This window comes from Scomber japonicus, chromosome 13, assembly GCF_027409825.1.
Source record: "Scomber japonicus isolate fScoJap1 chromosome 13, fScoJap1.pri, whole genome shotgun sequence".
NCBI lineage: Eukaryota > Metazoa > Chordata > Actinopteri > Scombriformes > Scombridae > Scomber > Scomber japonicus.
The window spans coordinates 14,430,175-14,450,694 of record NC_070590.1 but is presented as its reverse complement, the minus strand read 5'-3'; the positions used below and the strand labels follow the sequence as shown (position 1 = coordinate 14,450,694).

At 40.5% G+C, this 20,520-nt stretch overlaps 2 protein-coding genes across 3 annotated transcripts; both read left to right on the top strand.

Annotated features, from left to right (window-relative positions):
• The first annotated feature begins 279 nt into the window (after window positions 1-279).
• LOC128370878 (transcription factor SOX-7-like) lies at window positions 280-2,473 on the top strand. Its single transcript, XM_053331062.1, has 5 exons — window positions 280-534; window positions 1,000-1,102; window positions 1,221-1,460; window positions 1,589-1,886; window positions 2,221-2,473. Exons 1-5 carry the CDS (start codon window positions 280-282, stop codon window positions 2,471-2,473), a joined length of 1,149 nt encoding a protein of 382 aa, XP_053187037.1.
• A 2,906-nt stretch (window positions 2,474-5,379) lies between these two features.
• tcerg1b (transcription elongation regulator 1b (CA150)) lies at window positions 5,380-18,870 on the top strand. Of its 2 annotated transcripts, XM_053331337.1 has the most exons (21): window positions 5,380-5,426; window positions 6,874-7,105; window positions 7,973-8,125; window positions 8,296-8,584; window positions 8,681-8,923; window positions 10,074-10,133; window positions 11,229-11,429; window positions 11,826-11,932; window positions 12,136-12,224; window positions 12,321-12,481; window positions 12,634-12,715; window positions 12,853-12,988; window positions 13,320-13,409; window positions 13,528-13,646; window positions 13,880-14,030; window positions 14,160-14,324; window positions 14,553-14,735; window positions 15,036-15,215; window positions 15,392-15,475; window positions 16,086-16,186; window positions 18,081-18,870. In XM_053331337.1, the coding sequence occupies exons 1-21, from the start codon at window positions 5,380-5,382 to the stop codon at window positions 18,280-18,282; spliced, it is 3,075 nt and encodes a 1,024-aa protein (XP_053187312.1). In that variant the 3' UTR covers window positions 18,283-18,870. The 2 variants fall into 2 exon arrangements, with proteins under 2 accessions (XP_053187312.1, XP_053187313.1); XM_053331338.1 differs by lacking the exon at window positions 10,074-10,133 and having other exon boundaries at window positions 5,388-5,426.
• The last annotated feature ends 1,650 nt before the right edge of the window (window positions 18,871-20,520 follow it).

Below are 20,520 nucleotides of genomic sequence, written 5' to 3'. Positions count from 1 at the left end.
TAACTTACACAGTTTGCATGTTCTAGTTAGCTTTAAAATAACTGAATAGAAAAACAGATAAATGCACTGGAGCCAAGTTGTCCCACATTAATCAATGTCCCACATTGTCCTAATCCACCCTACCTCAAAACCACGTGTCTACTTAGATACTGTTCAGTTTCTTAAACGTTCTGTTGCTATGACTACAAGCGGTTTTTAATTCAGCACAGTCCGGATCAAACAACACATTACATTCAAATCTGGATCCTACAGACCGAAATTAACACGGCAGTCGTGACAATGGACAGGTGGCTCAGAAAAAGACACCGAGAAACTGTTGAAGAACATGACCCCAGCTACAGTCCGTATACCAGACCACCTGACCGGGACCGACGGCTCTGCCAAGCCGGAGACGGGGGCCACATTCAGCTGCTGCGCCGGGAAAACGCTAACTACGCGGCACCATTTACTGCAACGTTTGAAGCTGGAAACGGAAAACTACCCCCTTTTTCTACTTTTTTTGACAAAGGCCTTCATCAAGGTGTATCAGCCAAGGTGAGTGAGCCACTACCTAGCAATCTTACTGGGGTCCACACAAGTAATAATTACATAATTATTCAAGACAATAGTGTAATAAAATGAATGGTAAATAGTGAGCAAAAGCAAACAATGAATCTACAATAAATCTACTAGTAACAATAACAGAAACAATCACAAGTACCCACACTATAAAGTCAGTTGCACAGCAACTTATATAGTGGCTATGAAACAAGGAAATTCCTCCTTAATGATCATAGTAGCAAAACTAATAGAAGGGCTGTTTTTTTGCCCTGAGGTAGTCTGTTTCCTGAACCTCTTTTTAAAAACCTTTTTACTTGTTAAATGTGTGATGTCTGGTGGAAGACTCCATGTTTTTATTTATCTGTACAGTATGTTGCCTTGCATTAGCTTTTGAGACAGGAGGTGAAAAACAACCTCTTGATGCATGTCCACACTTCTGATCTAATATTCCCATTCCAGAGCACCGGGACACAGGTCACTGCAGCTCTAGTCCACCTTACCCCAACATCACCTGGTCTCGAAGGTCCAGTCATCAATTTTACTATTCAGCCAACAGAGGAAGGTACTGTACAGTGCTCCCAAAGACCAGGGGTGATGGAAACAAATCTATTATCTTACAGATTTCTATGGGAGTCTTTATCTAAATGATGAGTGACTTTTCCTCCACATGTCTCTCTCAGATCTGAAGCAGATGCAGACTGGCCAGGACAAGAATGGACACATTAAACGGCCGATGAATGCCTTTATGGTGTGGGCTCGTATCCACCGAGCTGCCTTGCACGAAGCCTTCCCCGAAGCCAGCATGACAGACATCAGTATTCAGCTGGGCTGTGAGTGGTCCAGACTGAGTCAGGAACAAAAGAGGCCCTACTTTGAAATGTCTGACAAATTGAAACACATCCACAGAAAGCAATTCCCTGGTAAGATCCATTACACAGCTAAATGGCAGTCACTTAGAAGATAATTAATATTACTGTAAGGATGTCAGGATGTATTATCAGTTTGAATCTGGATGGTAAACCTCCGACTTTCACTTACTGTGGCTCAGATTATGAGTTTCGGCCTCTGAAGAAGAAAGACAGAGAGAGTTTGACCTCAGAGCAAGAAGCAGGACAGGAAGCAGGACAGAAAGCAGGACAGAGAGCAGGACCAGAAGGAGGACAGGACCGTGACATTTCCTTTTTTGTCCCACAAGCCATGCCTCCAGCTCAGTCTGAGTTGCTGGGAGTACCCATGTACCCATGTCTCACCATGATGCCCTACGCAGTGGGCTACTATCCCTACCCATCTATTTGTCCATATCATCCAATGGGTCCACACTCCAGGGTCCAGATCCACTCGTCAAGGTCGGACACCTTTAGTCAAATATTTCAGTTAGCCAACAGCTCATAGATTACAGCCGAAATGTATTTAAAAAGCTTTTATCTTCTACTTTAGATGACTTGTTAGCAGTAGTGAGCAAGGAACAAATTTGTTTCAAGACACAAGCGTCCTCAGTTTTATTCTACAGCCAGCGTTGTTCTTACATGCACATTATCATGATGGCTCATTTTTTACAACATTTACTGTATTATAGAAGAATAGGAGGAATTCATAGCTCAGAGACAATTTAACACATTTTTATTAAAGGACCCTTTTCTAATTGACTTGTTGCATGCTTTAATTCAGTTTTTTACACAGGTGCCAAAATGCCAGCGGCTCTCTACAGGGAGCGACGAATGACCACAACCTGCAGAGGGGAGAGACCACTCTGAGCACCCTCACCAGGGAATTCATGCAGTCGGAGCATCAGCCAGCTGAAGTCCTCATTAGATCCACCATGACATTAGAGAGCCTTGGACAGCCTGATACTGGCGCCAGTCAGCAGTTTTCAGCTAACCACAATGTGGAAATTAAATGTGAGGATGACGTTGACGTCGTGGGACTGCTCTAGGAGGCTTTCAGACAAAATACAGCTACATTTCGGAGGATAAGTCTGCATTTAGTTTCATGGTAAAATAAAATGTTCTGTGACTGTCCCTGTTGGTCTGCTGTTATTGTATAACACGTTATGATATAAAATAAAATGTCATGTTTGGATTTAATAATTGGTAATGTCCACAAATTAATGCTGATAAATAATATATTATTGTTACCTTGAGCATTTTAGACTATTGCAGTTAGTTTAAACTATTGCATCAAATTGCAAGTGCAGCCCTTACAAATAAACAACTAAAAGTGCTAAAAAAAAAGTGCTAACTAGCAAAGTAATTTTTAAATGTTCAAGAAAAGGTATTTACGTTAGCATGAGGTGTAGTCTAAAAACGTGGATTTTCAATATTTTTACTACTTAAGCTTAAGTCTATATTGTGTTTTTCTTTTTTAAGCCACTAACTACTTTCTGTCTTTTAAGCCACATCTAACATGTTGGCTACAGTCTACAGTTCGATCATTGTATCCTTATATGACAGCTGTTACTGTTAAAAAGGAGCGAGGATCATATGACGTGCAGAATCAAATAATCTGTTAAATACAACAAAGTAGAGCAGATGTTTTTTTAAACTGACATTAATGTTATTTTAACCGTCCAGTTTATCTAGTGTTGCAGCTTTACATTACAGTAATGTTAAAGGTGCTGTAGGCTCTGCTACAACATCAATAAATTAGTAGCAAGTAAATTATGTTTCCTTTACTGCGGGTTGCTTTGCATTTTTATCTAACTTTGTTTCTTTACATGTGTATAGGTATAGGTATAGGGTAACTTTATTGATCCCCCTAGGGGGAAATTCAAAATTGGCATAACAGTATTTTCAAAAGTAAAAAAAATAATAATTTTAATTTAATTTAATTTAAATTAAATTAAATTAAATTAACAATAAAACCATTTTGAAATACTATGTACAAAAAATATAATAATAATAATAATACATTTTATTTGATGGCGCTTTTCAAGTCACCTAAGGTCACCGTACAGAGAAGCAAATGACAAAACTTAACAGCTCATACATTCAAAAACTTGGACTTGGTTTATCATAGTAAAGTTATAATATGTATTATATATGTTTCATATATATTATGAATAGGTTATTATGCAATGGTTTTACTGGTCTGGCCTACTCATATAAACCTTTATTTAATTTGGAAATGTACCAGAGATAAGTAGATGTGTGTGACAATGTCAGCTGCATCCTTCAAAAATGTAGCAGGAATATTTGTCCAGATGTTACTTTAAAAAAAGTACACAACATAACTTGTTGACAGGTAACTTTCTTAAATGAAGGAATTTGGTTTAACCCGCTTTATGTTATAGAACAGCTGCACCTGTCTCTCTCTCCAAATTTACCACAGTGGATAGGACATTTTATTAACCAGTGGCAGTTGTTGTGTTTCCTGTGACGATACTAAAACTACTGATCATTTATTTTTTTCCAATGCATGTATTGTGAAGCTCTATGGCTTGATGTTTCTGAATGGCTTTTCCCAAATGTTCTTCATCTTGAAAGCTTCACCCAAAAGGACATGATTTATGGACTTTATTGTTTATTCACAAATCCAAATATATGAGGTTTATTGTGTTTCATAATGAGTTTCGTTCCTATATTAAAGCCCATGAAACAAAATAATAAGACTTAAAGAATAAGCATTCATTTTTAATTTAATTTAACCCTCTTGTTGTCTTCGGGTCTATTTGACCCGAAGACAACAACAGTTAATATGTCATAACTTTGGTTTTCTTACATATAATTGCCTCAAAATTGACATAGATGGTCCCAGACTATGCTCTTTGCAAGTAAAATTAATTATGAGTATTTTTGTTCGATTATGTGTGTTTTATTAAAATTTATAGCGCCTATGGTCTTCCCGGGTCAATTTGACCCGGCCACATTTAGTGGTGTAATTGGTCACGCTATTGCACTTTCTAGCACAATGAACACACACACACACACACACACACATACACACACACAAAAATGACCTCTAACACACCAACACACCCACACCCCCACACACAATTTCAAAGCTACAGATGTGTAAACCTGATTTCATTGCAACTTCTGATCTACCTACATGGGGCTACACACACACACACACACACACACACACGCACACACATGCACACAATTTCAAAGCTACAGGTGTGTAAACCTGATTTCATTACAATTCTGATCTACCTACATGGGGCTACACACACTCAAACACACTTCAAAGCACTGGTCTTTTACATTGGGCCAAAACACAAGTTACACCTTTGATATGCCTTTCTCCAATTGGGGACAAGATAACAATAACCAAAAGACAGAGTGTATAGCATCATACATTTTATACTTCATGCTTTATAAACAGTTGAACAAGACCGGGTCAATTTGACCCGGGAGGACAAAAAGTGCGTAGTAAAAACGAAGACAATACGAGGGTTAATTTAATGTTATTTCATTTTCATATTTGTTTTTGATTTGTATTTTCTGTATGCACCTGCACTACGGCAATGTAATGACAATCAAGGCTACCGTACTTTTTTCACCATTTCTCACAGTAGTGGACGGACAAAATCCCAACAGAGTACACAATATCTACCACCAGTACAGTAAAGACAGATAACTGGTAATATCCAGTGTCCAGTAACAGTGTTCTCAGTCCTATCAACAACAGTCCGCTCATTGACTGAACAAAGACATCATGTTACATTGGACACAGCGGACCAATGAACGCTGAGCCAAACTTATCATGGGAAACTGATCAGCCAATCAGAGCCTACACCGCGTGGCTTGAGCTATGATTGACAGTACACGTCAGCGAATAGGAAGAGTAAAAAAACACTTAGGGGCGTTTCCAGGAAGACAGTTGTTACATTTTCCTGTAATGGCGGACCAGGCAGAGAGCGAGGCTATCGGGTTCAGCGACAACAGGTCAGAAAAAAGCATATAAAGCATCATATTTATTATTCGCAGCATTCTTGTTATTAAGCACGAGCTGTGGATTTATATGCAGTTGGTTAGCGTTGATTTATATAGATAGGTTTTGATAAACAGGGGCATTACTTGTGAATGGAGCCACGCTAGCTAACTAGCCCGTAGCTAACTAGCCTGTGTTGCCAGGCTGCTCGCGTCTGCTCGCGTCTGCTTTCCGCTCGTGGCACGCGGTAAACACCGGCAGCCAGGTCAATCACAGACCGGTGTACTACCGTTTTACCGGGCTGTTTCTCCTCACACGCCCTTCCTGTGTTCAGGGTGCAGCCTGTGCGCTAATGTGTCTGCAAAATAGCTTCCTGGCTAAGCTACGCTACTCTACATTCATTGCTGAACACATAATATAATGAGACTCCATTCAGTGTCTGTCACGGATACAGTGTTCAGTTTGTTTTGGATCAAAGTGGGTCCCCCTGCAAAGGATATCACCTTTACGATTTCACTGTTCACATATGTATGAATACTTAACACCTTAAATATCCCACCCAGACACGTTTTAAGATGTGTATAAATATGCTGAACTTTGAATAATTTGTGTGTAATATGCTTTTCCACAAAGAAGCTCACTTACCTTTTTTAGATCCTTAAAGTTGCCTCTACTCCTTCTCCCCCGTTTATCTATGTATGTGCAAAATATTTTTCATTTGAAAAGTTTAACTGTTGTGTATATATGATGTCTCCTATTTCACTGTAAAGTCCATCCTCACTGTATGTGCACTGGAGGCTTCGAGTTGCATATTGGACCAGGATTGGTTATGATGTTAAAAATCCCGCTCAAACACGCCTTAAAGTCTGACTTTTTGTGAGCTCAGAGAAACTTTCCACTCTGAACAGACAAATGTGAAAGTGGTGTGCAGGGGGACTTTAACTATAACTGCATAAAGTACAACAGCTAAAGGTTACACAGCAAAATCGAAACCCATTTCAGTGGGATTCAGCATTTCCAGGAACATATTTGTGCGTCTCATGTAACGTGCATTAATCAGCAGTACAATATTATTGTAAAAACAAACAAAAGAATAATTGCTTTATGGTTATACTTTTCAGACACCTGCAATTTTATGTTTCTATAACAGCCATTACTCAATATAACTATTTAATATACTCTCTCTGTAATGTTAAGTAAACACCAAATTTTATCATTTTGCATAACCTTCAGTATGTATGCAGTATATTACTTATATTCTGTCATTGTGGGACATTTGATTCATTTTATGAAGCACAATATTATTGCCCTGTAATTACTGTTTCGGACATTAGAATGACTACTTGTGGAGTCGTTTGGTAACTCAAGTTTGTATTGATCAAAGCTGTGATATCAGAGCTAATGCTACTCGACAGGTCTGGTATGGAACACTGATTGTGAGTTGATATTTGGATGTATTAGAATGGCGCAGCAGGCGGTGCGCTTCCGCGGCCCTGCATCTGCACCTGCGCCTGCCCAGACCCCGGTGTTACGTGGCCCACCACCACTCCTAAGGCCACCACCGCCTCCTTTTGGGATGATGCGAGGACCTCCGCCACGACCCCCCTTTGCACGACCACCCTTTGATCCCAACATGCCACCTATCCCACCACCAGGAGGCATGCCCCCACCTATTGGACCTCCCCACCTTCAGGTAACCATTTCCATTGTTAAGTGAAGGGCATGTTTTACTGTATCATAGTGTTTTTCTTCCGGTTGGATATTCAGTGAATATTACAGTGCTCTCAGTGTGTGTAAACGACTGTTCATACAATTTATTGTAACCCAATAAATATTGATAATGCATTATAAAAGTACGTACACTGTGATACAGCATTTTATTTAGTTTGCACCCTCCTGTTCTGAGCCAGAGTAATACCACTGTGTAGTGTGGAGGCACGAGAGAGAGAGAGAGAGATGGTAATTATTCTGTGTAAGCCAGTGGTTTATAGACCTAAGTTAAGTGTAGGGAACTAAATTGCAAGCTGAAGTCTCTGCTATCAGTTAGGGTTAGGGTTACAACCAGAATGACCACTGTCTCATATGAATTCATCCAACTCCACTGAGCATTGAGAAGACCTGAGTCATACACATTTTTTTGTTTGAAAAAAGATACCAGATGTAGTATTGAAGTTAAATCATTACCTGTTTACTCTGTGGTTGCTCACAGTCATTGTAGATGTTAGGTGATAAATATGAGTGTGAATAAGACATCTGGCAGTTAGAGTCTGCAAAGAAACTGACTCGAAAGAAAACTTGATTCCTCCTTAATGGAATAATAACTGTATCTCTGTGAACAAGACATAAAACTGAGTCAAAGTGTTTTATATTTGACTACTACTACTTTCTTACCATGGGTGGAGAAAATAATTGACTCTCGAAGTGCCTGGTGATTCTTGGATGATACAATATTGATTCATGAACCTCACACTCATTTTGTTGGTGGATGGAGGACTTATTTCGATTATTAACCCCAGTCCTTACAGTCAATTCAATGCTTGGCCCTTTTCTTTTGCTGCAGAGACCACCGTTCCTCCCCCCTCCCATGGGAAATCTGCCCCCCCCTCCAGGGATGTTGTTCCCTCCTGGTATGCCCCCCGTCCCTGCATCTGGAAACCCTGCACTAAACCCTGCAGAAGAGATCTGGGTAGAGAACAAGACGCCAGAAGGAAAGGTAAGCTGGGAGTAACATGTAAGCAAATAACAGGGTTGTGCATGCTGTCAATTTTACATGACTTTAGGATTTTAGGAAAAAGAGTTAAATGTTGTGCTAATATTAGACTTTTTGTAAAAAGTAGATAACTGCTGTTACATGTGTCGTCTTCTCTATTATTCCTTCCACAGGCATATTACTACAACGCCAGGACCAGAGAGTCATCGTGGAGTAAACCTGATGGTGTGAAGATCATCCAACAGTCTGAACTCAACCCCCTTCTTGTAGGTGGGGCCGGGACCTCAGTGCCGGGTACAAGTGTGGGGGTGACTGCAGCTGCCAGCTCAAGCAGTGTCAACACTACAGCCAGCACGGCAGCAGCAGTCTCCCCTACTCAGGCCCTGTCCACAACCACCTCCCGCACACTCACCTCCAGTCCAGACTCCATTAGCACCTCTGCCCCCTCTGTGACCATCCCAGGTTAGTACATAGTCTTATATCAAGTATACACATGTAGCACACTAAGAGGGAGCTAATTAACAATGTCTCTTCTTTTTGTTTTTTTGTTCCCAATAGCCACTGTTGTAGCAGACCTTAACCCTATTGCCCCAGTGACCTCAACTGTTGCTGTGTCTCCAGTCACTGTGGTGACTGTTTCCACGGTGCCATCACCTGTTACGGCAGTGCAGACCATGTCACTGCTGCCTGCAGGCCTGCCTCACAGTGTTGCCCAGCCCACTGCAGCCATACCTGCCTTCCCCCCTGTCATGGTGCCACCTTTCAGGGTGCCTCTGCCAGGCATGCACATCCCTCTACCAGGTAAAAAAATACAACCTGCTGTCAATATGCAGTTGTAATTGATCATACGTTTATATACAGAATGAAAGAAGAACTTTAAATAATAACATTAATAATAATAATAATAATAGTAAGATTAAATATATTTGTTTGGCACCTTTCATACAAGAAATGCAGCTCAAAGTTTAGTACACAGATAAATACCCTGTTAATTGGGGTACACGTGTCTATACATTTATATCTGTAATAAGATCATCATTTGGGTTTTAGTCTGACATGTAAGAAGTTTAGTGTTGCCAGTTAAGATTGATGATTCACTCTAATGGACTTCCTAAGCGTATAAAACATTTAGTGATGAATGACATTTAAAACTCTGACTCAGCATTAGGAGTACATTTCATAATAACAGTAAAATGAAGGAAGCCAGCGGACTCCACGCCTGACTGTTAACAGAGCATCACAGGAGGGCAGGATTATTTAGAAGCAACACTTACTCACAAGTTATATATGTAAACGTTCACACGTGTCTCTTAAAGACAAAGGCAACATGCTGATCAAGCGTCACACAACAAGTCTTAAGTGCAGTGGCTTGAATTTAAATGTGGGCTACTGCAAATGTTGTTTGCTTTCAAGGTCTTTTTCTGTTGCTTTTCTCCTCTGTTATGTGTCCTCTTTGGTTCCTTCTTTTTCTCTCTGTCCCTCATTTTACTTATTGGAAAGTTTTATTGTGTTCTTAATGGACAATGTATCTGACAAAATCAGGATTATAATCAGACAGGGCTTTGTCTCGGTTAGGGATTGATGGTTATTAATTTATAAATATCAGACTGAGAGCTTCTTGATTCAACATTCACTCTAGTTATTTTTTTTTTTATTTCACTATTGTTAATATAGACATAATTGGCTCCAATTAAATCTCACTTTAGATCTTAAACCCAGTGTACATTGTGCTCAGTCCTAACATCTCTAAACACTTAACAGGCACATCAACAGAGTGACGGTTGTAGCTCTAGGAACATAACAGTGATCCACAATGTGGGCGTGTGTTTGTCTGAGTGGGCTCTCACACACACACACACACACACACACAAACTCTTTACACACCATGGTAGCTGATGTCCAGTGTCCTGCTGTTTTCAACCAGATGCTTGCTTGTCCGTTGTTCTTGCAGGTGTAGCAATGATGCAGATAGTAGGTGCACCCTGTGTAAAGGCAGGCCCCAGCGCCAACGGTAAACACCCAGCCGCTCGCCTCTCAGACCTACAGTAGATGGCATGGTAGTGAATGATGTCTACATGAATCATATGGTATATATGGATACCCTCAAACAGTGGCATGGTGGTGAATGCTGTGAACATGATCCATCCGGTGTACATAGGTGAAGTTTCCTCCATTCTAACAGACAGAAACCGAGTGTATCCAGCTTTAATGTGACGTACTTGCAGACTTGCAGTGAATTGTATTTGCTTAAATTATAAAACCTACACCACATGCAACATTTAATCACCAGATTTAAGATGTTTTACCTGTTAATATTTAAAATCTAGTTCCCAGCATTCCCTTATTTAAAACAGACAAAAACTCAAACACTACTTGACGCTTATTTAAATTAATGCACTTTGTTTGCGCGTTGTCCTCAGCACTGTTTGGTGTAAGACTTAATTGTTTTTTTTCTCGGGTTACTGTGACTAGTAAATGAAGAGACACCTGTTGCAGCAAGCAAAATGTCAGATTGTGCCAAATCATTATTGATCATCTCTATTTTGATGTGTGTGGTTGGTGACAGTAAACAGACAGAAGCAGTCTTTGTTAGGACAATCTGGAGACAACAGTAATGATCGCTAAACTGTTATCTCTTAGTGTTTCATCGTAGGGATTCGCTACAGTTAGGGTTAGATGTTGTGGTCATGTGGTTGTCTACTTTTGTGGCATGGTTGTGTGTGTGTGTTGGTCACTGCTTTGTTTGTTTGTGTATATGGTCTGTGTTTGTTGTCAGTCAGTTATGTTTGTTCAAGGCATCTTTAAACTCGAGCAGTTTCCTTCACAAAATGATTAAGATATTCTTTTATAATTATTCAGCAGGATGAGTAGGCACTTAAAGAGATAGCTTTATTTAAGTTGCAGTGAATCAGTCTTATTCTACCTGTGAAGCTCTCTGTCCTATCTCTGGTTTTGCTAAGACACATGTTTTTGGAAATAACATATAACAAATGGATAGCAATGCTTTTTCTAGAGTGTAGTCCATTACAACTACCATCAGTGGTTCCAACAGGAAAAATAACTCACCCAATTATGGTGTGTCTCTTTCCTCCCTGGCCCATGATAGGTATGCTCCCTGGTATGGGCCCGCCTTTAGTTTCCATGATGCACCCACAGCTGGCTCTCTCGGCAGCTCCCGCCTCCATGGCCGGATCATTGCATCTCCCTGAGTGGTCAGAGTACAAAACAGCTGATGGGAAAACGTACTACTACAACAACCGAACACTGGAGTCCACTTGGGAGAAGCCACAGGCCTTGGTGGAGAAAGGTGTGCTCAGCTGACTAGTACACATACACACACACTCACACACACATATACAGGAGATTTCAAAGCACTCAGTACCTTTCAAAACTGTCATATCATTATTTGGTATTAGGTAAGAGTTGGTTTCCAGAATAACCAGTAACATAGCTTCACCTTGTTTCACTCTCTGCTCACCAACAACACTCTTATTTGTCAGATGAGATGTGCAGCCAAACATACAAGAACCCCCGATCCCACATTAGGTGTCCTAAGTCAGCGTTTGTAAAGCATTTATAGGAATGGAATAATTGGCTGAATTGTTGACATGTTGTATTTGTTGAGTTGCACTACATCACATTTAGTTATTCACTCTGTGTGTGTGTGTGTGTGTGTGCATGTTTTCATCCTCCCTGTCCCCAGAAAGAGAAGCAGAGAAGGCCAAGGAGCGTCTGGCCCAGGAAGAAGCTGAGGCAATGGAGATGGAGGACGAAGAGAACAAAACAGAAAACACTAATAATGACAAGGAGGTTCGTGAAGACTAAAATTACTTGAATTAAAAAAAAACACTGTACAGCCTATACCTCACAAAAATACATATGTTAAAATACCACAATAATAAAAGATACAAACATATCCTTGCAAGAATATAATTAGTCTAACATAATATATGTTAGAGTTTAACAGTTAAATCTAATTGTAAAGGTGATAAACATATTCTTTCTTTTTCAAGGAGCCTAAAGAAGAGGAGATGACAGAGGAGGAGAAAGCAGCTCAGAAAGCCAGGCCTATCGCCACCAACCCCATCCCTGGCACGCCGTGGTACGCCAACTACAACACAGTATCTCTCCTCCCCACTAAATTGCAATCAATCTAATTCATTTTTTCCTCCCCTTCTTATCTCTCGATCTTGATCAGGTGCGTGGTGTGGACAGGTGACGATCGCGTGTTCTTCTACAACCCGACAACGCGGCTGTCCATGTGGGACCGGCCGGAGGAGCTGGTTGGTCGAGCTGACGTTGACAAGCACATTCAGGAGCCTCCGCACAAGAGGGGCCTGGAGGACAGCAAGAAGACAGGTGCGGACAAACACTCACTCACATGAAGTCAGTGATCATAACAGAATACATCAGTTTTGATTATTGGAAACAAAAAACAAAACATAAGATTGTTACTATCACACTGCAATGTGTCTAATATTTATTTTGTGTCTATGTGTGTTTATACACAGGCGTCAATAAGGAGGAGCCAGAATTAGCCATTGCTACTGAAGAGAATCAGGATGAAGAGCCAACCAAAGCCAAAAAAAGGAAGTAAGTAACGTTATTCTCCCATTGGTTAATGATACTATGCTGCAAAGTCTATAAGAAGTGACCCCACTTCTTCATCCCCAGTCATCTTTCTTTCTCTCTCGCCACCTCTCATGACCTTTGTTGTTTCACCTTCACAGGAAGGAGGACGTGAAGGAGGCCGATTCAGAGAAGGAAGCAGCGATGGAGGCAGAGCTCAGAGCTGCCAGAGAAAGAGCTATAGTGCCGCTAGAGGCTCGGATGACACAGTTCAGGGAAATGCTGCTGGAGAGAGGGGTGAGAAATACCTCAGTTACATATTTTAACACAGTTTGCTGATCTTCGTCTCAGGACACACTGTCACAGGACTGGGCTTTCAGGACCCTGCATCACTTATTTTATGAGGTTTTTACAAACCTTGTTACATCTTATCTGGTCTTACCTCGTTGCTACATTGTCAAGGACTACGTGAAATTTTACATAATGTTCTGAGTTTTGTGTTTTGTTTATTTTGCTGAATGTAGACTAAAATGTTCTTTTCATGTAAGACTTAAGTGGGTTATAACAGAGCTTCAGGGTCACTGCTCAGCGGTCTATTTAACGCCGGTGATGTCTGTCTTACATGTAGGTGTCTGCATTCTCCACTTGGGACAAAGAGCTTCATAAGATTGTGTTTGACCCTCGGTACCTTCTGCTCAACCCTAAAGAAAGGAAACAGGTTCAGTTGCTCTCCCTTATCATTACTCATCCTCATGTTTTTCACAGTGTTGTACCATGTCATGGTCATTTAATTACAAATGATTCAGTCATAGTTTTTACTCTTATGTTCATTTCAGGTGTTTGATCAGTATGTGAAGACGCGAGCAGAAGAGGAGAGGAAGGAGAAGAAGAACAAGCTCATGCAGGCCAAAGACGAGTTCAGGAGGATGATGGAGGACGCGAAGCTCACACCCAGGTGACTTTTACTACATTCATATTACAAATATTAAACCATTACTAATTACCCTCTAGTGGAGAGTAACATTGTGGGGAGCACAAGTGAAACATTAACTATGCATTACTATATAAAAAAAAGTAATTGGTGTAATTTTATTTTTAGTTGTGCTGAAGAATCCATAGATGTCTGTTAACTGAACTCTTTGGTTTGAAAAATGTTCAAACTGCATTTTTTTCTTTCCATCATGACAGGACAACATTTAGTGAATTTGCGGTGAAGCATGGTCGAGACCCCCGATTTAAGACCATAGAGAAGATGAAGGACAGGGAGGCAATCTTCATCGAATTCATGACTGCTATGAGGAAGAGAGAGAAAGAAGACTCAAAGTCCAGAGGAGAGAAGGTATCACTCAAACACCATCAGAGTACATCTCGACCCAAGATCTCTGTCGGCTATTATCACTTGTCTGCAACTGAGAGCTTTTTGCTAGATGTTAAATTCATTTTGATGTGTGTTTGTGTTTTCGTGCAGGTGAAGCAAGACTTCTATGATCTACTAAGCGAGCAGCACATGGAGGGAGGCCAGAGGTGGAGTAAGGTCAAGGAGAGGCTGGAAACAGACCCTCGGTATAAGGCTGTGGACAGCTCGGCACTCAGAGAAGAACTTTTCAAACAGTACATGGAGAAACAGGCGAAGGTAAGAGCTTATTTGTCAATGTGCATTTGACAAATGGAAAGAATGAATTCAATCAGGTGTGAGAGCAGCTGTTATTAGTTACTTGATTTATTGATTTATATTAATTTGTGAGAAACATTGTAAGATAGATTCCAGCTAACCTTTATTTACGGCTCTGATGTTGAGCTTAGTCCTTCGGTCAATATCGCAAACAAAACTGACACAGACCATGTGTGTTGTCCCCTGCAGAGCGTGGACATCGATAAGGAGCGAGAGTTGGAGCGGCAGGCTCGTATCGAGGCCAGTCTCAGAGAGAGGGAGCGGGAGGTACAGAAAGCCCGATCAGAACAGACCAAAGAGATCGACCGAGAACGGGAGCAGCACAAGAGGGAGGAGGCCATTCAGCATTTCAAAGCTCTCATGTCTGATATGGTGAGATACTCTGCAGTTACGTTTATTTCCCCACAAAGCTTTCTGTGATGTGACTAAAAGAATTGTGTCATGTTTAGATTTTAATTTTAACAAAACAAAAACTGATTCCAGCCATTTACGATGAGTTCTAGCAGAAACGCCAGATTTTAAAGCTAGGACTGCTGTTATGATCAGTCATACACTTTTTTTACTGTTTGATGAAGTTAAGTATGTGGCACTGTATTTGTACTACTGTGGTTTAACTTTGTTTCATAAACTTTGAATCGAATTGAAAGTGTTTTTTGTTTGTTGAACTCTTAGGTACGTTCTTCAGATGCGACATGGTCAGACACGCGACGTAACCTGCGGAAGGACCACCGCTGGGAGTCAGCATCACTCCTGGAGAGAGAAGAGAAGGAGAAGCTGTTTAATGAACACGTAGAAGCACTGGCCAAGAAGAAGAAAGAACATTTCAGACAGCTGCTCGACGAAACCAGCATGGTGAGAAATGCATGCACAACTGGGAAAAAGTGATGTTTTATTTCTGAAAAGCATTTAATGTGGTGGTGAGAGTGAGAACGATGCATCTAATATTGATGTGCTCCATCAATTATTTAGAATCACTTGTATCCCCTTCAAAGCAGATTTTTTACAAATTTTTTTGGTTTGTCTTGTAGATCACTCTGACGACTACATGGAAGGAGGTAAAGAAGGTCATCAAAGAGGACCCTCGCTGTATTAAGTTCTCCTCAAGTGACAGAGTAAGGCTTTAAATCTGTATCCTCCCACCTGTGCTATTATGTTTGTATTAGAAAATGATTAATTATTGCAGTCACTTTCTAACTGTAATATACAGGAGTTTTGTGACAAGTGATACTAAGCCATACTGTAGTTACCTTGCAAGAATCTTCAGCAAAATGAAGAGAAAAGAAAACAATCAATGAAGATCAAACCTAACAACTCTTGGCTACGAGTCTGTTTTTCTGTTTAGTTAGTTGTCCTCAACATTTCCTTGATGTTGAACTTATTTCCATCTCAACACTGTTAATTTTCTCTTTCAACTGTTCAGTTTAAGCAACCTTTGACAATATCCGTACTTTGTTCCACGCCCACCTATTGTTCCACATAAATGTCTCCAGTCAGCCCAAAGAGCATTTGACTAAAATCATCAGTCTTATAGTCAAAATCAGCCTTTTCAGGTCTTTTTCATTAACTCAAATCCTGAATGAATTAAGTGGGTGTTTTAATATTTTCTCTTTTGGGTCTTAAAGATATTACTGTGTGAGTTTAATTACATCACAATATTAATGTGAAATGCATGTCCGTTTTATCTGAGTTTTACAGTCTGATGTGTTAATCTGTGTTTTGTAGAAGAGACAACGGGAGTTTGAAGACTACATCAAAGACAAGTACATCACAGCCAAAGCTGACTTCAGAACCCTGTTAAAAGAGACAAAGTTCATCACATACAGGTCTGTACTCTCACATAGATGGAGTATAACCAAAAGTGTGTCAGTAATATCAATAATATATATTAGAAATAGTATTTGCTGAAAATATGTTTCATATACATAACCTGATACAACTGCAGCACCCTTTTTCCATTATTTACCCACCACCTTAGATGCAGTTTGAGTTAATTATTCACTACCCAGATAGCATGCGAATGTGGGCCACTTGAGGCAATGATCCGGCACTGTAGGCATTCTTCTGGCCCGGACAAAACAGACGTGAACCTAAACTGGCCCATGTAGTAAATGCTACATTTGGGCCAAATATCACAAAACGAATATGGCCCATCTTTGGCCGAAATATGGCAAGTATGGCAATGACTAATCCGGATGTGAGCCTAAAGAGGCCCACATATAAGGAAACATACTTGGCCCACCTTTGTTGAAACATATTTGGGCCAGTCTTGGCCGAACTGGTTTATTTGGTGTGTTTTTGGTTGACATCTGGCATTGTGATGGCTTGGTTATGGCCCACTTTTGGCAAACATGAGCGGACCGCCCAAGTGCCATCATTCCATGCTGTATGTGGGCCGGATGAACATGTCAGGTGTGGGCCAGATATGGGCCAAAAGAATTTTGCTATCTGGGTATATTAAGCAGATTGTGAGACAAATATTTCAAAATGTGTGTTTCAAATGGGCAAAATTTGTCCTTATTTAAATTTGTTTTGGCTTAGAAACTTTTGTAAATTCATCTCAACATTTACATTTAGCCAACTTATAAACGAGGAAAGACGATCAATCAAGCATTAGAGGACAGAGGTTCAAAACAGCTGTGTTACAAATTCTCAAGTAGCTGAACACAAACAAGTTTGATGAGGAAGTGCGCTATAAACAAGTTGTTTTTGCTGAGATAGCAGTTGAGTCAAGGTGCAGACATTATAGATGACACATATTGTCTCTCACTGGCTAAATGCACAAAATATTCTGGTTTTTGACCATATGCTTAAAAAGACAGTATTCCTACTAAGTTGTTTACATGGCTAATGAAAATCAGTATTCCAGTAATATTCCTGTTTACATGCAGAGGGTTCTCAGGATTTCCCTCCGCTCCATTGGGAACAGGACTCACTAAATCTCTACAGGCAATGAAGCTGTTGCCTGATATTCATAAGTGATACTGATATGTGATGCTGATATATAACTATATATTATAAATGTATAGTTACAGGTACATCTAGTATCTCGGTTCTCCCATCATTTTTACTACACTGCTGAGTGTTACTGATACATCACACAGAGTTGTCGATGTGAATGCATGTCAGGATAATAACCAATCCCCCTCTGTCCCCATCGTGGAGCAGAAGTGCTCTTGTTTTTCAAGCCAGCCCTGAACAGCTGTCCACTCTGCTCTCATTCCTCTCTGTTCGTTTTCCTGCTCCAGCATTTTGCCTGCACAGGGGTAAACAGGCAAGAGGCCATGTGTTGCAGACTGCAGTAAAATTCCCATTTGAGACATATATTTCAAATGTGCTGTATACATGTCCAAAGAACACTGCTAAAACCTAAATATCGGCAAATCCTGAATGTCTTAATTGGAAAATGCTGCACTTGGAATGAGGCCTAATGACCTGTAAAACATTTGGAATATTGTCATTGTTTGAATAATAGTGGAATATTAGTATGCATGTCAAAATAGTCTCATCTCAGATGTTTTTAAACCTCTGACCTGTCAAAAAGTGAAAAAATTAAGGTCATGTACTAGAAAAAAATCAATGTTAGAGACATGAACCAATATCTGAATAGTCGCTGTTTTATTTCAAACTCAGTGTGTCTAGTATACAGGAAGGATACTGTTCATAGTATCGTCCTGCCCCAGAGTACCTCTGCATGTCTGACATGCTCTTCTCCCCCAGGTCAAGAAAGCTGATCCAGGAGTCAGAGCAGCATCTGAAGGATGTGGAGAAGATCCTTCAGAACGACAAGCGCTATCTTGTCCTGGAGTGTGTTCCTGAGGAGCGCAGGAAGCTCATCATGTTCTACATTGAAGACCTAGACCGCCGTGGCCCACCACCTCCCCCCACAGCTTCCGAGCCCACCCGACGCTCTACAAAGTGACCAACAAAATCACCTTCTCAGCCGGTGCCCTACTCCTCCTTGCCCTCCTTTGGCCAGAGCATGACCTCCCCCCAACACCCCCCGAACCCCTCCCTCTAGGCCCACGGCTGGCCTCGCAGTGTTATCGCTGGGGGTTATGTTGCTTAGAGATGTACCATAGAGATGAACGGTTAAGGTCTCTGTGTTATGTCGCCTCTTAGCCCTGAAATAGCCCAGCATCTAAGGCAAGAGCAGGGAACAGAGGTTACCTGATTTCAAGGTGACCCTTGACCCCTTCACCTCTGACTGACTTCATTGGAGGGAGAGGATAGTGACATGGCTGCTGTCCGAGCAGCCACAGAGGTGTAAGATAGCTGATGTAAATCAAGTTGAGTATGTGTGAGAATGTGTGTGTGTGTCTGTGTGTGGTGCGTGCATGAGCGAGTGTGAGTGCATGAGTCTGAGGCATCCTTAAGCCTTACTGCTCCACTGTGCCAGTCATTGTTTCAGCGGCTCAGTGTGAATGTTAGTTTATGCTCAGTGGTTTACTCCGATGTTGCAGCAGTTTCTCTGTTGAATTAAATAAAGGCAACTTCCACTGTTTTTCAATATGTCGTCCTGTGTTTTTCTTCTTTCTAACTTGACATCACATCAAATACACTTAACACTGTTGTGCAAATATTACTATTATTATTAGGAAGTTATAACCCAGTGTAACTCATACCATTGCTTTTTTCTCCCCATCACGTTATTTACAGAAAGCATCACTTACAACATATGTGACATAATAATATGTAATACATACAAAACAAGAAACAAGTTGGCAGCATAATGAAATAAAGATAGCAACGCATATGACTTTAATTTCAATTTGCTGATACAGTCCACATGGTCATAGGACAAAGGATGAAAGTAATGATCATTTTGTGAAAAGAGGGCAGCACTCAAATGTTTTACTGGATTTAATTTGCCATCTGAATGCTGAAAAACCCTTTTGGATTGGATAATATGGATGGAACACTCTTCCCTGTTGCATTACCCATCTGTCATATTTTTATTCTAAGTTTGCAGGAGTGTGTATGCCCCCAGGCTTGGAAACCTGCAAAAGTTATTCCTTTATCCAAAAACAAGAATGAAGTGTATACAGGTGCCAATAGTCGCCCTATCAGCATTCTTCCTCTGTTAAGTAAACTGTTGGAAAGATTGGTGTTTGACCAGATCACACATTATTTCTCATTTAATGAAACTCTGATTTTCAGCATGCCTACAAGAACGGTCACTCCACAAGTACAGCTTTAATGCAGATGACTGATCAGTGGTTGAGTGATATAGACAGGAAAAGAATTGTAGGTGCTGTTTAATGGTAGTTTTTCCACTGTCAAGACAGTACAGTGTGGAGTTCCCCAGGGGGAGTTGCTTGGGTCCTTTGCTCTATTCTATTTTTACCAATGACATGCCTCTTGTTCTGAGTAAAGCCAGTTTAGCTATGTTTGATGATGATTCTACTGTATATATGTCATCAAGCAGTGCGGAAGAGTTAAATGTTCACCTTCAAAATGAAATTAAACGTATTTCAGATTGGGTAGATAATAACAATTTAGTTTTGAATGTGTCTAAGACCAAATGTATTGTTTTTGGATCAATGTATGCACTAAGGGAGGAGAAGCAGTTATTCATATCCATCAAGGGCAGCTGTATAGAGCAGGTCAATGAGGCTAAACTTCTAAGGGTTACCCTTGATAGTAAACTATCATGGCAGAATCACATAGATAGAATTGTTGGGAAAATGGGGAGAGGAATATCTGTTATAAGAAGAGGCTCCTCTTTTCTTACACCAAGTACCACATCGCAGGTTATTCAAGCTTTAATACTGTCTCATCTAGATTATTGCTCAGCTGTCTGGTCTAGTGCAGCTAATAAAGAGCTGTATAAGCTTCAGTTAGTACAAAATAGAGCAGCCCGTCTTGCACTCCGGTGTTCAATAAGTCCAGACCAAATGCATGCTGATCTTGCCTGGTTGAAGGTGGAAGATAGATTAAGACGCAGTCTTTTAACATTATCCTGGAATATATGTGTTTTTAAACAACCAACCTGCTGGTACTCAAGAATAACGTTTTCTGGGAACAGACATGACCATGAAACAAGACAGGTGAGGAGGGGTCATGTCATAATTCCTAAACCTAGAACAAATGCCATGAAAAAAACTGTTCTGTATAGAGCCAGTTTTCAGTGGAATAAGTTAGAACGTTTTAAAAAGCA

Coding starts and splice junctions, on each gene's coding strand:
- LOC128370878 (XM_053331062.1), top strand. CDS start 280: ATGGACAGGTGGCTCAGAAAAAGACACCGAGAAACTGTTGAAGAACAT. Junction 535..999: donor ATCAAGGTGTATCAGCCAAG/GTGAGTGAGCCA, acceptor TTCCCATTCCAG/AGCACCGGGACACAGGTCAC. Junction 1,103..1,220: donor TATTCAGCCAACAGAGGAAG/GTACTGTACAGT, acceptor TGTCTCTCTCAG/ATCTGAAGCAGATGCAGACT.
- tcerg1b (XM_053331337.1), top strand. CDS start 5,380: ATGGCGGACCAGGCAGAGAGCGAGGCTATCGGGTTCAGCGACAACAG. Junction 13,410..13,527: donor ACCCTAAAGAAAGGAAACAG/GTTCAGTTGCTC, acceptor TGTTCATTTCAG/GTGTTTGATCAGTATGTGAA. Junction 14,031..14,159: donor CAAAGTCCAGAGGAGAGAAG/GTATCACTCAAA, acceptor GTTTTCGTGCAG/GTGAAGCAAGACTTCTATGA.